This window comes from Lipophrys pholis (assembly GCF_963383615.2).
Source record: "Lipophrys pholis genome assembly, chromosome: 13".
Taxonomy (NCBI): Eukaryota; Metazoa; Chordata; class Actinopteri; order Blenniiformes; family Blenniidae; genus Lipophrys; species Lipophrys pholis.
Window position 1 is genome coordinate 4,697,752 of NC_137632.1, and position 16,564 is coordinate 4,714,315.

General features: G+C 44.1%; 1 protein-coding gene across 1 annotated transcript in view; it reads right to left on the reverse strand.

The window, feature by feature from the left end:
• Positions 1-1,877: 1,877 nt before the first annotated feature.
• Positions 1,878-16,564, reverse strand: part of nck2a (NCK adaptor protein 2a) — a 52,000-nt gene continuing 37,313 nt past the window's right edge. The window contains exons 2-4 of the mRNA XM_080477972.1: positions 16,156-16,397; positions 6,205-6,980; positions 1,878-4,522 (exon numbers count right to left, since the gene is read on the reverse strand). Coding sequence (XP_080334098.1) covers positions 4,328-4,522; positions 6,205-6,980; positions 16,156-16,381 — 1,197 coding nt within the window. The 5' untranslated portion in view covers positions 16,382-16,397 and the 3' untranslated portion in view covers positions 1,878-4,327. The remainder of the gene's footprint in view (positions 4,523-6,204; positions 6,981-16,155; positions 16,398-16,564) is intronic.

The following is a 16,564-nucleotide window of genomic DNA, read 5'->3' on the forward strand; positions in this document are numbered from 1 at the left end:
GACAGTCTGATGTACCAGATTGAGAAGAATAGATGTTCTACAGAACCAGGCTGAGAAGATTAGACGTTCTGCAGGACTAGACCAAGAGGAGAAGACGTTCTGCAGAACCAGGCTAAAATGAGGAGACGTTCTGCAGAACCAGATTGAGAAGAATAGACATTCTGCAGGACCAGACCAAGAGGAGAAGATGTTCTGCAGAACCAGGCTAAAAGGAGGAGACATTCTGCAGAATCAGATTGAGAAGAATGGATGTACTGCAGAACCAGGCTGACAGGAGGAGACTTGGGGTTAGGGGACGGAGGAGAAGGAAAGGCCAGAATAAAGAGAAAGTATCTAGAGTTACACTCGGTAGAGTGCAGACTTACGCTGATCTCCTTTGATCTCCTTTGATCTCCTCCATGAGGTGCCTCTCTCATCCGCTTTGTATGGGACTTTATTTGTTGTTGCAGTTTTTTGATTTATTCTGAAACGGTTAAACGTTAATGTCCCAAAATCTCATTGATTGATCCTTTGATGATGAAAAATCCTCCCTGAAAATTTCATGCAATTCGGGAGATTATTTTTTGTGAAAAGTTGGTAAAATCCATACATACATACATAGAAAACAAAACCTTCTCGCCCAGTTATGTTGGTGAAGCAAACACACACGTGCTCCACGGGCCTTCGCTCGCCTGGGGGGACGTTTGATTTGTGGCTGAGGTCCTGCAGGAGGTAGTGAATCCTCAGATTATCATTCACTGCAACATTTCACCACATAATGAACAAGCACTAATCTCAAACTGTTGACTCTGCAGTGGATGAATAAACCAGCAGCCTTTCAGTGTTTCAGCGTGGTTAGACCATATTAGGACTGTTACATTATATATTTTGGTGCTTTAATAAAACATCACAGATCAGATGTAGTTTGGGGAGTGAGGGGAACTCCTCAGGAAAAACATTATTTCGAGCCTGCTCCGTTTGATTTGGACTTCCAGACTCACCAAATTAATTGTGACTTGATCATCTAATCTAAGTAGAGCAAAAAGCAAAAAAAAAAGAAACCCGTCCTGCAGGACTCCACACATGGAGGAGGTATTTCAGCTGCTGGCCTCAGGCAGGCGGTGCCATGTGCAAGGGCGTCCAGATTTAGAGACAGTTTCCCCCCGGAGAGCCGTCGCTGCACCCAACTGTCAGGAACGAGCACAGCTGCTGGGAGTTCAGAATATATAGACATTAGATCATTAAATAGGTCATTATGTTTATTTACACATGCAGTTTCTCTCAGTTTGAAGGGCTTCATAGGTAAAGAGGAACTAGACTGGATTTACTTATTGACCAGTTGCACATAGGAGCAATCTTAAGACACTTTACTGACGGATTACAAGTTTTTGAAAAGTATCTCTTTTGTTGGATTTACAAAATAAATTCAAGCCTAATCAGATTATAAAGAACTTCATTGATCGTTTCAGAGGATGTACGAATGAACGAAATGCAAAACTGCAGCAGCTTTTTTTTTTTACTACAAAAAACGTTTAACTCGCCACAATTTCACCAGAACCCTCGTCTACCGGAGGAGGAGCGCCGTTCTCAGAGGAGTTTGCATGTTTCCAGTATATGTGTGTGGCTTTCTGAACAATCCAAACACAAGCACGAGGTTTATTGTGGAACTTCCCGCAGGTGTGTCTTATTTTTTCTCCCCACCAACAACTAAACTAACTCCACTACTTTTAACGTTTACATTTCTGATATAATAACTAAAGCGTCTTGGTTTCTTTCCACACTAAATCAATCTTCCAGGATTTGTCCCTCACTCGTTTCCTGCTGTTTCTACATCCCGACGCTTCCCCTCCTCCCGTCACTGACAAAACATCCAGTCACACATTTCAGAACATGTGGTTTAGTATTCTTCCAAAAATTTTTATTGAACAAAAGTATCTCAATTCTCATCACGTTGTCGGTGATACAGTACCATAGCTGGATCTTAATGATTCATATATGCACCTCTTCTTATTCTGAATATATACATACAGTGGAGACAAGAATTAAATAGCAATGCTCAATAACATTCAGATATATCGTATAAAAGCTGAGGACCCCACGATCAACACTTCCATTGGTAAACAAAGTCACATCTCAAAGGAAAACAAACAGGGTCATGTTTGGTAGGACTAGTAATTAAGAGTCTAGATGAGGATGTTTTTGGTTTCTTGACAGTGACTGATGGCAAACGTATGGTGCGTTCATGCACACTGGGAACTTTCAAGTTACCAGGTGGGGTTTGTAGTTTGTAGTGTTCACACGACAACGAGAAAAGTTTTCATCATCGCTATGAGCGGCGTGTGTGTGTGTGAGGTCGATATCTTCTCTTCACTTGGAATCACTGTACTGCTGGAAAACTACAGAGTAAATGAAGCCGGGTGAAAGTCACTGGAACTGATTCGGTCATGTCATTATGGGATGCTCTGTTACAAAGTACCTCTCTGAAACCTCCTAAAGTTCCGAGCTCGACGGCGATCAGGCACATTATTCTGGGAAGTCAAAACTTTTGCACTTTCCCGTTACTCATTAAAGTACCATTGAAACTGGGATTTCCCAAAGCGCCGTCCTGCGTCGTTCCTGCTCCTATCTTGTGGGGTTTTCTTTTCTTGCAAACTCAAAAAAACTCCTTTTCTTTTTCTTCAACATAGAATTCATTTCAGGCAGACAACAAACCGCTTCTCGTTTCTCCGGAGCCGAGTTACTGCAGTCGGCAGTAAAGCAGTGAGCAGCTCACAATGGCTCTTTTGCTTGGCGTTTTCATTTTTCCTCTCATAATTTCCAAAAACTAAAACTTTAATTTCTTTTTAATTTCTATGAACAGCCACTCCTCGACAGAAAGCGGCGACTCACTTATGCTACCGTTGAGCAGATGCTGTTCAGGGCCGGAGGGGGTTCACAAATAGGAGCTGTCAAACCACTTCTGGCTACGTTATGCAGGAAAAACTATAATCTAGAAAGTCTTTAGTTCCTAATGGAGTCTCCATTCACCATTAACTGTAGGGTTACTCTGCGTGTCACTCTTAGACGTCCTCTGTAATCACAATGAAATAATCATGAAAATGTTGCGTAAAGAGACGAACAGCAGCACATCGAGTGTCGTTAGTCCCAAGAGTCGTACCAGTTCTGTTTTTTTATTATCAGTGTTATCCTTCAGTCAGAATCCTCGTGGAGCCACAGACACACCCTGGAGAACAGAACAGTAACTTGTTCAACGTGACACAATAAAACATGAGCGCAGCGCTAGAGAACGGATGAATGAGGTGCAGTGAAGACCTGGAGCCAGTAGTAATGGGTACAGGGTGGCACAATTGGTTACAGAGATACACATTCAAACTCTACACAACATCAGAGGTCTCCCCCCCCCCCCCCCCCCCCTATTGCATTAACGCTCCCCCCCCCCCCCATTGCTGTTTGCACATTTTACACAGACCATCCAAGACGTGAACACCAATAAACGGCCGGGTCTGAAGAAAGTGACGGAAAACACGATTGAACAGGGAGAAAAATCATGTGGAGGAATGGTGAAAACGAGAAGAAAAAGGCAAGAGAGTGATTCTGGTCACTTTGTGAAGTCACTGAATGGAAGAAGGAAAAAAAAAAAAGAAGCAACCGTTCAAACCTCGAGAGAGGAATTTAAATTATCTTAAAAAAGAAAAAGAAAAAAGAAATCAACTGAGGAAGAAGCATTTCTTTAAAAAAAAACAAAAAACAACAACATAAAAGGATGAGTAACAAGCGGACAGGACGACACCAGAGTCAGGTCCCACTGAGGTCTTCCAACTGTTAAACGTCTCCCGTCTGGATTAAGAGCAATGGTGTGACTTACAATGTGTGCGCTAGTAAATGGACATAATGTATGACATCAGAAGGAGAGCTCCATCGCCACAAGGCCTCGGCGTTCTGCCAGCAGCAGACATGGTCACTGCACCACCAGGACAGTGGAGGCTTGTTACGCACTGTGGGGGACGTGGCTATTTGCTGGCACAGTGCTGGCTGTCGGGGTTCCACTGAAGAGCTGGAAAACAGCGAGGAAGAGGAGCCCTGTGTGTGTGTGTGTGTGTGTGTGTGTGTGTGTGTGTGTGTGTGTGTGTGTGTGTGTGTGTGTGTGTGTGTGTGTGTGTGTGTTCGTTCAGCGACAGGGTTCGGAGCTAAGGCTTGAGTTAGGACAGTCAGGGAGTGAGTGGCATTAGCATTAGTAATGTGTGTGTGTGTGTGTGTGTGTGTGTGTGTGTGTGTGTGTCTGTGTGTGTGAGCGAGACAGCTTGTGTGTTTGTTCATGAGATCCAGTGTAGGTGTGAGGATGAGTGAATCACAGCAGCGCTTTGACCAGGTACAGCTTCTCTCCGTGCTCGCTGGTGAAGATGGGGGCCTTCTTGTAGTGCTCCACCAGTTCATCCATGGAGGGGAACCTGCGCTGGCCGATACAGTACACTCCTTCTGACAGCTGCACTTTAAAGTGCTTATTCTTACCCACCGCCTTCAGAGACACCGAGAAGTCACTGGGCTGGAGGGAGAAACGGGAAAAGACAGTTAGAGACGCACAAAAATGTCACGGGCACACCATCACTAATACATGAACGGCTGACTCTTATTCACCAGCAGGTGGCAGCATTTCCTCAGTTTTAAAACCCCAGCCCAGTTATTAAACCACAGCAGGAATAATTGTGGTCTTAAGAGAGTGAAGGAGCAGCGAAACTCTTATTTTTACTCTCTGATAAACCACAAAACTTTTTTTCTCCCGCCAAGCTTCTTTTTTTTCCTTATTTTTCCCATCGACTCTGCAGAATCTCGTGCCAAAACATTTAAAAGTTCATCTGAAAGAGAAACGTTGGTGCTGACCTAAACTACATTTGAAGTAGCAGGTATTAAGCCAACTCTTATTTAAGCTGCAGCTTACAAACATCTGACAAGGACACTAAACTCTGAATTTGAACCTATAAGCGTACAAAATATACTTGTACTTTTTAACACAGAACTTCTTAATAAATTAAAGGAGAAACGGACTCTTTGCATTGAGCCTCTTATATATTTTGTGATATTTATTGTGAATTTATTTGGTCATTTTCATTATTTTAATGAAAATGACAGATGATTTTCTGTAGGTTTGACACAGGTCAATTAAAGTCACAATTCAAACAAACAGAAAAATACTTGTTGACACATAATCATATCAAAACACATGATAGTAAGCATTTTAATCAAAGATGTACAGGTTTATCCATTTACTCTGATTCTGATTCAGTATATATTCCTATTCTTCATGATTTGTATGTATTATCTTCCTTCTGTATGTTATATTAATCTTTTAAGGTCTGTTTTATCAGGTTTTCCTTCCTGTGGCCCTTTAATATTTGCTTATGGTAGATTATTTCTTTGTTCTAACAAACTCATCTTATTATCTGGAGCCACATTTGTGAGGATTAAGCATTTGTGGGATGAGCAATATTCATCTACCTGGTTAGATTTGATTTCAGATTGAAGTATATTTATTTAGTTTTTCCCCCACTAAACACTCAGTGAAGATGCTCATGGTTTTTGTTTTGCCTTATTATCACTGAGTCACATGCAGTTTGATGGATTAATAGAGCGCCATCTATCAATATGAAGCTTTCTATAGTTGAGTCTGAATGTGAGCGCCGGAAATAAACCTGGAGCTCGTTTGCTGAAACCAAGTCAGTAAATAATGTCAACATTCAATAGGGACATGACTTTAATTTCAAGTTTAAATGTACACATGAATATATTTGGTCCTCAATTAGTTGACTGACTGCAGTGCAGCAGCACAGCTGCTAGAAAGATTTAAATATTTTTCACAGAAAATCTGATTTTAATCACAAAATATAACTTAGAATGGTTGAATATAAGTTTTTCCAAAGTATTTATTTATTATTTTTAATCAAAGGGTTTAGTTTAACGGCAGTTTAAAGTGCTCGACGCTTCAGATGAAACACCTGATGGATTTCTCAGGTAACCTGTGATGTCATAAGGAAAAGCTTCCCGTCATGCGAACCAGCTTGTGGTTGCGTTTCGCTGTTCCTGAAGGCTCCTCCCACTTTGTCATGAGCGAGATGATAAATAAATGTATGATAAACCACATTTATGCATCGTTGTCTTTACAAACAGTTTTCTTGCTTCCCTGCGTTTCTTTCAGCCCCCATGATGCCGCGCTCCAGCGCCGTGACTCACCGATGACTCGCTGTCTCGTATGAGGAAGTCGCCCTCCTCTCCCCGCTCGTTGAGGATGCACTCGGCCTGGTGCCTGGTGACGTTGCCGTAGTACCAGTCCCTCCCGGCGAACCTCCCCGAGCGCGCCGGAGCCACCGAGCGGTTCTGTGGGGAGCCGGAGGTGGAGGAGGGCAGGCCGGGCCGCTCGTCCAGCACCGTCACATAGTTTTTAGGTACCAGGCCCACTATGCCACGCGAGTTCTTACACCTCCACCACTCCGGATCGTTCTCTGGCTTCTCCACCACCTCCATCACCTCCCCCTTCTCGAAGTTCAGCTCCTCCTCGGTCACGGAGCTGAACGGGTAAAGTGTTTGCACCAGGTGGAGGACTGCAGCGCGGCCTCCTGCGCGCCCGTTGGCCAGCAAAGTTCCCTGCGAGCCTCCCTGGTAGCCCCGCGAGGAATCCCCCTCCCCTCTGTCGTCGGCCCCCCCGACCTCCTCCTGCACGTAATTGGATGGAAACCAGCCGACGCGGCCCGCCTGGCTGCCCCTCCACCAGCCGTCGCTGCACTTCTCCATCACCGTCACGCGGGACCCCTTCACCAGGGTCAGCTCGTCCTCCCTCTCCGCTGTGTAGGCGAACTTGACCACGGCGGGGATGTTGAGGTCGTAGATTCTCTCTGCGGCGCCTCCGCCCACACCCCCGCCCCCGCTGCCGTTAGAGGGGTACTCCGTGTCCGAACTGGGCGTTGGCGACGCATCGCGGGCGCTCGTCTTCCGCTTAGTTTTTCCCAAACCTGTGGGCATGAGCAGAAACCAAAGTGTGACCTGGATGGAAAAGCAGATCAAAGTGTTTCACAATAAACATAAACATAATATTCTTCTTTTCGCAGCTCAGTTTCAGTCCAGTGGAAGATTCATTTCAATCAAGAGCTCAAACCCAAGTCGGTCTGCCTGCTGCTGACTTCCTGTTGAGAGCAAAACAGATCTAATAACTGGAGCAGGTGAAGTGGTTAGCACGCTGACATCACGGTGAGAATGTCCCCGGTTGGACTCCAGGGTTGGGCTCATGTTCTCCCTGTGGGCGACGAGCTTCTCTGGCTGCTTCAGGTTAATCCCTCAGTCCCAAAACCTCCAGATTAATTAGTAAGTTCTATGATGGACCGGTGGAAAAAAGGCTCTTGTAAGATGCCAGATTAATAGTAATACCAATTTTTGTGATTTGGCTGTACGATCTCAGACAATTACAGGGTTTTAATATGAAATCTTACAAAATACTTATTTAATCATCAATTCTATATATTCCTAAACTCAGAATGGTGAAGATGTCAGGGGTTTTGAGCTTTAATCAAAGACAGTGTGAGTCGTCGTGTTGGCAGGAGTCTGGTCATCCACTTTAGTAAAGTTATTGGGAAGATAAAAATCACACCACATGCATGTTTTGTGGAAGCAGAAAGGTGGGATCTGCCTGTTTGTTCAGAACACAACAGTTCACACAACAGTTGTCGGACGCCACGGGGAGAAAGAAGTTCTGCCGAGATGATGTGTCGGGAACGAAAGTCATCAGGACACAAAGCACACCGAGCTAACAAGCCTCAATTCATCCAGAATGAAAGTGTGTGGATAAATACAATCAACTGCAAATCTGTGCACTTTGAGAAAATGTCTTTGTTTGCACCACAATTTATACACAATTAAAACATTTACCTAAAAGCCATTAAAAGCTGAGCTGAGAAGAAAATGCAGCCAAATGATAACAACCGTTTTCAGAAACTGGAGCTCCGGTTATCTGCCTTCCTCATCTAGAAACACTGACTATTCCAGCTTCAGACGTTGAAAGGAGAAACTCCACTGCTCATGAATGCTGGTATGAGAGGCGGTGATGACGGGAAGCGGATCGTAGGAAGCGGGGAATGGTCTGAGCTCCTCGGGGAAAGGAGGCAGTTAAGGTCAGCAGGAAACTAATTGAGGCTGCAAGTTGTACTCCCGGGCCCACGGAAGCATCAGAAGCACAAAAACTACTTTAGAAATTGATGATACAGGACAAGTTGGAGAAAGCTCGGCGTTGAAGGACGGAGTGATACTCCTGATAATAGAATTAACACAGAGGTACTCATCTACTTGCACCGAGCGCCCCGTGTCCTCCTGCTCATGCACAGATCAAATGAAAGCTCGTTAGCTGCTTGGTATTCCGTCGACACGTCGTACACACATCTATACAAATCAAAAGGCCGAAAATAGATGGTGCAGACGGGGAATGAAAAGTGGAGCAGGCACCGTGGGCTTGATAACGACACGCACATCCAGGATCAAAGTGGGCTCCTGTCTTACCTGCCTCTGACTCTCTCCATTCATGTACTCTCAAAGACGGGCCTTTAAAACGTGTTTGCGCACTTCAGTGAAACATTAACTTCCTAAAGTCTCGCGGGTAAAACGGAAACCGAGGAGGTCTCCGGCGCCGCACGTTAAAATAATCATGGTACACTTTGTGGCTGCCAATATTTAAGCCGTTTTACTTGACAGCTGAGGCGGGCGTCAGCACATGCTCCTGTGTGCCGCTAATGACTGAAGTGAGTTCCCCGACAGCTAATCACCCAGCTCCTGCCACAGAGCCGGCTGAAATGCCACAGAAATGTCACCGCCGAGCAGAACATTTACATTGTTTTGAAAATTGCTGGGTTCACACAGAGTAGCATGAAGCTTGCTGGCAGAGACACGGAGGAGGGAGAAAGAAAAGGAGTGCGAAAGAAGGACGAGTGGTCCCTTGGCAGCTGTTTCTCACACAGCGAGAAGACCCAGCACATCAGAGGCCACAGCTGACAAAAACACAAACAAGAAGGATGAGGCAGGAATAACAAGCAGATCATGTTTATGGAGAGAGTTCATCCCAACATATCTGATCGGATGCGTTTGAGGTTCCATTCTGCTTCCAGTGGCTGGAAGACGAAGACAAAGGGTTTGACTCCTGGCTGTACTTCAGTCGTCCCCGAGGAAAAATAAGATAGACTGCTCTGGGGTGGAGGGAAGAGACCAGCACCAAGGAGGTGAATGAACACGCACGCACGCACGCACGCACGCACGCACGCACGCACGCACGCACGCACGCACGCACGCACGCACGCACGCACGCACGCACGCACGCACGCACGCACGCACGCACGCACGCACGCACGCACGCACGCACGCACGCACGCACGATCTCTGCAATAGTGCACACACACAAAGTTGCACACACCTTTCCTCTGCACTCATTTCCACTTCAAGGCTCCGGCCGGCTGGTTAGAGGAGCAGCAGGCTACATTCTCTCCTCCCACACATTCACTCCCAACCCTCACCAACCTCTTCATCTACTGAGAGGAGACTCAATTTCCAAGCCCGGAGGACTCGGACTCAAGAGGGGAGGCGAGTTGATGAAGGCATCGGCGTGCACGTTGCAGCTTATTGCTTCACTCTATAGCTCACAGTGGAAGCCAGAGGGAAAATTACTGTATTAAATGAGTGCAAACAATATGGCACCCCACCTTCCACACACACAGTGAAGTGTGTGTAGTCATCAAAAACATCTCAAATCAAGTGTTACAAAGGTACGAGCAAGTTTTATGAACAAACCTCCAGCACAGTTATTGTGTTCCTGATGGAGTCACTCATGACACCATGAGATCTCCTAATAGCTTCAACTACATTCCTCTACACTTAGATTCACTCTACAAATGTGTTTCTTCATAATAATTAACATTTTTATCTTTAAACCGCTGTTTTTATATGTGTTATTTTTTCTCAAATGAAACATCATACTGAAAGAAATCCTCCAAACTAAGGCTGCACAATATACAACAAATGTATTCGGTGAATCACATGGAGCAATACTCCACTGGAGAAAGAAAATTATCATTTGGAAAAGCAAATATCAAAACACAAAGACATTGACATTGTGTACTTCAGTGTTTGCATTTATCATGAATCCTATCAGTATCACATTATCGCAGTAATGTCAGATCACAGTGTTGTGTTGCAGCTCGATGTTCCAGGAGTCGTTATAACTTTTACAACAAAATCTCCCGTCAGCGTGAAAAACAAGAGGAAACTGTGAACAGCATGTGACGTGCTCCTCGGTCCATCGCCTGTCGACTTTCATGTGTGTATTTCTATAGTTGTATCAGGGGAAAGGAGTGTGTGGTTTTATTACAAAAACAACCAACAGCACCAACTGGTGGTCTGGCATCATAACTACAACGTCTTCAGCGTTCCTGTCGTCCCCATGGAAACAGACATTATTTTCAAAATGCTGCCGTAATGTAAACGTTGGCAAAAACTTTCCTGAAACGACAACGATGCGTTTTCACTTGAAATGTTGTAAACGGGGCCTAAATAGACACATTTGTCGTTGCAGTTTCGTTTCCAAAGAAAACCCATTGGAAACAGTTTTGGTCTGTGTGGTCGCAGTCTAAAACTTTAGTGACGTTACAGAAGAGAGTAAATCCCCGACCCCTGCACGTGGATTATCTCGCTGATGCAGTTTGAGTTATAATGTATCTTGGTTGTAAAAGTACTATTTCCTAATACATTCGTATCATCGATAAGGTTCCTGTGTTTTGTTTTGTTTTCAATGGAGAAAACAAAGTCCTCCTTTGCAGAGAAACATCATATCGATAAGCACTTTAATAACTTGTCCAACAGGGAAAAAAGTATCACCGTTACAAAGTAAAAGTCTTCCTATAAAATTAAATGGGAAAAACTAAACAAAACGTATGTTTCATGACTGATTTGAGCTGTAATGGGAGCAGCAGCATCACTTGCTCATAGAGCCCCACAGAAGACGTCAGCAGCAGTGAGCAACAAACATCAGAACATCTGGGGACCAGTGAGACACACTTCTTCTCCCTAAGAGTCTTGTGTTTCTGTTTACACCTAAAATAAGCATGCCGCTTTAAGTCCCTGTTTGTTATGTACCCATGGCTGTGCAGAGAAGTATCGGGGGATTACTTTCACACTGAAGTAAAGTGGATTTAATCGCCTTTGTTTGTTTTCTGTTTTGGTCTATTCTGCAAAAAAATAAAAATAAAAGTGTGTCTGTTTAATACCACTTTCCTGCAGCTTTATGAGGTTTTAAATCACATCCTGAATGATGAGTGAAATGACCCAAGACCTCAGAGACGTGGTAATACGTCACACCACCACGATGGCTGGGCATTCCACCGCAAGTCACTAAATTCATTTTCAGACCGACAGAAACACTCGTCTTGTCGGGTGGGAAGGTGTTTAATTGACATGGAGAGGAGCCGACGCATCCATCTCTAAATGGTTGTAGTAAGTTGGACTCTGGATGAACAGCAGATGAGCCAAATGTTGACTAAACTATGTGTCAAAGCATCTTTACAATACACATTCAACTGTTACATTAACAATGGGAGAACACAGACATTTGTATGAACAGACGACCAAGTTGGATTGTTATTACGGTGACTGTCAAAATAAAACTACCAAGTCCCAGGAGAATATGGACTGGGAGTGATGACACTCTGGAGGAAACATTGTTCTTATTGTCCGTCTACTGAGCATGTGCAGAAGAAGTATTTACTCAGGGCATGATCAGTAGCAGCGTCTCAGAAAAGTTGCGATTCTTGAGTTTACACGGTGATGGAGTGTTTTCAATGTCTCCGATCAACGTTGCCATGTAAACGGACATTCAGAATGCAACTAAAGTTTTCCGTCTTTACGTGAAAACCTCCTGTAAACGAGGCCTATGTTGAAAGTTCAGTAAAAAAGGCAGTGAACGGAGTTAAGATATTACAACTTAAACAACGGAGGGCAGGAGGAAGTAAATGCAGACTGTCTCTTGTGAACCTTGGCTCACTGTTAATATGAAATGTGTCAAATGGTAATGCCGCACAGACTCCAACCCGTTTCATAAATCGGCTTAACGGGTCAGTTTCACTGCGACGACGACATAAGTCTCAACACAAACTAGGGTTCTTAAAAGACGTACACACAAGAAACATTACCTCTAATACCTGCCATGCTGCATGCAGAACATTTCCAGACGGGGGGATTTGAGGGGCTGACGCAGAAGTCTGCGCTCCAATTATGAGCTTCCTGTCTGGATAACTGTGCTCTACATATTGGGCTTCATATGGCTGCACATTTAAACTCCATTTAAAGCTTTGGTGAGGAGTAAATTAGGCCATTTCCCTCAACACTTATGATAAATGTGTTCATTAGAAACGACAAATTGCACACACACACACACACACACACACACACACACACACACACACACACACACACACACACACACACACACACACACACACACACACACACACACACACACACACACACACACACACACACACACACACACACACACACACACACACACACACACACACACACACAGGTGAGCGCCGGCCTTAATCTACCAACAGAGACGCTCGCTGAATTCCATCAACGACTACTGTTTTTAACTTCTTGACACAGGAAACTGGGGCACAAAGCAGCATGCAGCTATTTAGAATTCAATTCTGCATCACTGACATCCATCGAGGCAAACACATTAAAGGACAGCAAATGAAGAGGAAAAGCCAAAGATAACAGTAATTACAAACCATCTGCACGCTCTGTAATCTGAATGTGGACGAAAGAGACGAGGCTGCAGGGAAGGGTGAAGTAATCAAGCTCTCAGCCAATCAGAAACCGACTTTAAGTGTGTGACTAACTTCCATTAGCCCTTGACCTCACCTATTGCTCATCAACTCGTCGTGAAAATGCACTCGCCTATTAGATTTTCTCAGCCTTTTAACACGAAAGAGCTACTGGATGGAAACAAGCTACTTAGACTGAAATGGAACAAAGCCATAATGTTGTAGTCGATATGTAACTCAGTCAGAGGACATGGAGGCAATCCATCATTCCAGTACCGCCATTAGGCGGCTGATTTCTCCACTAATCAAACTACTGATCATAGAAAAGCAGAACAGTGAAGGAGAAAACAGTCAATGGGAACAGTATTGTAGTGGAGGACTGAGTCGGGGGGGGGGGGGGGGGGGGGGTCTGCTCCCGGTGACCCCTAGTGAAGGGTGACAGTGGCAGGCTGTGGCACGATGACCCACATAAAGCTGCAGTTTCCCTGAGGGCCGTTATCCACAGAGCTGACAGGAATCAGCAAATTAGACCAGACTCCCCTCATCTCTCTTCATATGTTCAGTCAACCACCCAACTCTTTCAATTCCAGCTCTTTCAAGGCCGCATTCTTGCTATTTTCATATCAGTTTCTCTTCTTGATCATCCCGTCTTGTTAGGATTTGCAACAGATGTTTCTGTTTTCTCTTTCTTCCGTCTCCTCTCTCCATTGCTACCGTTCCTACAACAACAACAACAACAACAACAAAAGGTACCTGATGCTCAAAAACTGTCAAACAGCTGAATTTCAGTTCAGATCTGCCTCCGGCTTTATTCCTGCTACAAGAAAAGAAGAGCGAGCCGATCGCTTTCTAGTTTCTCCTTTCTTGACTTCACATGTATACAAGCGCATCCCGGTTTCCCCACAAATTCGTAACCGAAGGCCTCTCATCTACAGAGACTTCTGGGGCGTCTGTGGCTTTCACATATGCTGGTTTACAGAGAGCGGCAGCAGCTTTGCGGGTGATTAGGAGCTTCATTATTCCCAATCATTATCTGCCATTACCTCAGAATTCCCCAAATTATGACAATCAAAATAGATCCTGTGCCACTGGAGCGCCTGCTTTCCTTTCTAGTCAAATCTGCCCACGAGGTAATTCATGGTCCAATCAATCAATATGAAGCAAACAAATTGCCTGAAAACACAACGAGATGTTTTCAAGCTGCAGGTGAGAGGCTGGAAACGACTCCCTGCAGACCATAGACCACACAGCTGATCCCTAAGTATTGACACGCAGGATAATCATATTGGTTAAAGGTTACAGACTGCGTTCTGACACGTAGACATTTGTGCACCAACATAATAGGAGAAGTTTACAGGCTGTTATACAGTAGCAGGACAACAGTTACTGTAATAGACAAAACACCACCGTATTTTATTTTATAGCACGCATATATATATCAACTGGAATATTTCTATTGTAAAACTAAATCATATGCGTGCATCTTTATTGATTAAGTCCTTATGCTATATTAATCGGCTCCAATCCTTAAAAAATGTTTTACAATAGATTCCCATCCCTGGCCCAGAATGAGTGTTTTGCTGACATGACAGAATAGGCAAAAATACGATATTCATGTATGAATGTAAAATACTAATTTAGCTTATTTGTAGTTTCTTTTTTTTTCTAAGTCGCTCCCTCATCACAGCCTGCGCAAGCTGGGTGAGTATTACTGTTTATTTCACATGGAAAAGTCACATAATCTAATGTGAAGTATGTTTTTCAAGCTGACTCAGTTCATTTTAAGAAGCAGTGTACTTTTATGCTCGCCAGTGGGGCGCGGTGTAAAAACCTTCAAAATGATCCATAACAAAATATAACACGCAGGATAAGAAGATCAAATTATGTCTGGATCTGTTCAGACCTGAAATCAGTTTTGGTTCTTGTTCATTTCTATTTCACTTTGACAATAAAACCACAAAATAAGATCTGCTTTTGGGAAGCCAGTCCATTTTTCCAAAACTTTACACATTGACAACAAGTCCTTCTGAAAGGCAGATGACCGACACTGAGACCTGTCCTTGAACGTCCCACAGGATGTGCAGCTAACTGTAATCGACGAGCAGTGAATTTTTCATTTTGAGTGCTTCCAAAAACACTTTGTATAGTAAAAGGACTTCACATTTGTAGCACATTTTTACTGCTTCAGCAGTCGCAAAGTGCTTCACATGAACACACACACACACACACACACACACACACACACACACACACACACACACACACACACACACACACACACACACACACACACACACACACACACACACACACACACACACACACACACACACACACACACACACACACACACACACACTTGAGTTTTGTGTATGAAGGACACACTGGTATTTTATAAAAAGGCAAAAATGGGAATCGAACCCTCATGACTGTATCCAAAGATAAAATACCCAAATTTCATGCTTATTGAGAACATTTTAGGATTATTTCAGCCACTTTCAGTCATTCTTGATGCTATTGTACGCTGAGAGTTGTCCCACCAGAAGGCTGCGGTACGTTGTGGCGACCAGAACAAGCACACTACATTATACATTACATTATCACTGAAACACCAGAATTAAATGATTCCAACCAAGAAACAACTTGTTAAAAAAAAAAAAGATTAATTGTACAGATTCACTAAAATTTAAAGGGGGTTTATTTTTCACGCTTATATATTTTTAAATTGGCAGTGTATATCTTGGTGGTATAGAAAACACGCAAAACAAGATTATGAAGAAGTGATTTGGTGTCTAATATGTATAATAACAGGAAGGTGTAGTTTGTTAAATTTAAAATTGGTAAGACAAACCTTTTACATTTCCATAATTCATTGTTGGGACTGGAGGAAGCGACTGTCCACCCAGTCATGAAGCTTTTTAACATTTTATGGTGCCCAATTGGAGAAAAGCAAATCGTGCTCCATCCACTCATCCTATATGTTCGTCACAGTTCGTCTCATAAGCTGATAGCTATGCTTGGTGTCTAATGTATTCCAGTCATGGCTGGGAACTGGGAGACGGCGTGCTGACAGCTGAGAGCAACGGCCAACTCCACAGGATCCCCGGAGGGCAGAATGACAGCTCCCAGCCAGGACATGGTTTTAGTTTTTCAGGCGGACACACATGCGTGCTCGCACGCCGACCACCGACTGACAGAGCCCACTTCTCATCTCCTCCATCAGGGAGCGCTCAGTGTTAAGAAGCACGTGCAGAGATTAATGTTTTTATTGAAAATAAATCCTTCAACAGTGAGCACAGACAAACTTTCCCTTCTACAAGGAATTTCTTACCCAGGGTGTCCTTGATGTTCTTCACCAGCGAGCCTTTCTTCAGGCTGTTCTTGCGCTCCACGTAGTTCGAGGGCACGTACCCTGTTTGGTTGGAGGCGTTGCGGACGCGCCACCAGGTCTTTGAGTCGTCCAGGAGGAAGAGACGCTCATTTTTACGGATGTCAAGTTCCTGGTCCTGCTGGGCCGTGTAGTCCCACTTGGCTACAACAATCACCTCCTCTGTCATCTTTCATGGAGTCCCCCTGTGGAGAAGAAGGGAGCCAGAGTGAGCCAGAGTCACCGTCCCTCACATGGACAAGCTGTCCCTGGATGAAGATCAACACACAATAAAACAGGTGACTGATCCTGGTTCAGGGTGTCATTGGTCAACATGGTCTCACAACTAGATGTCCAATAGAGTAAATACAGG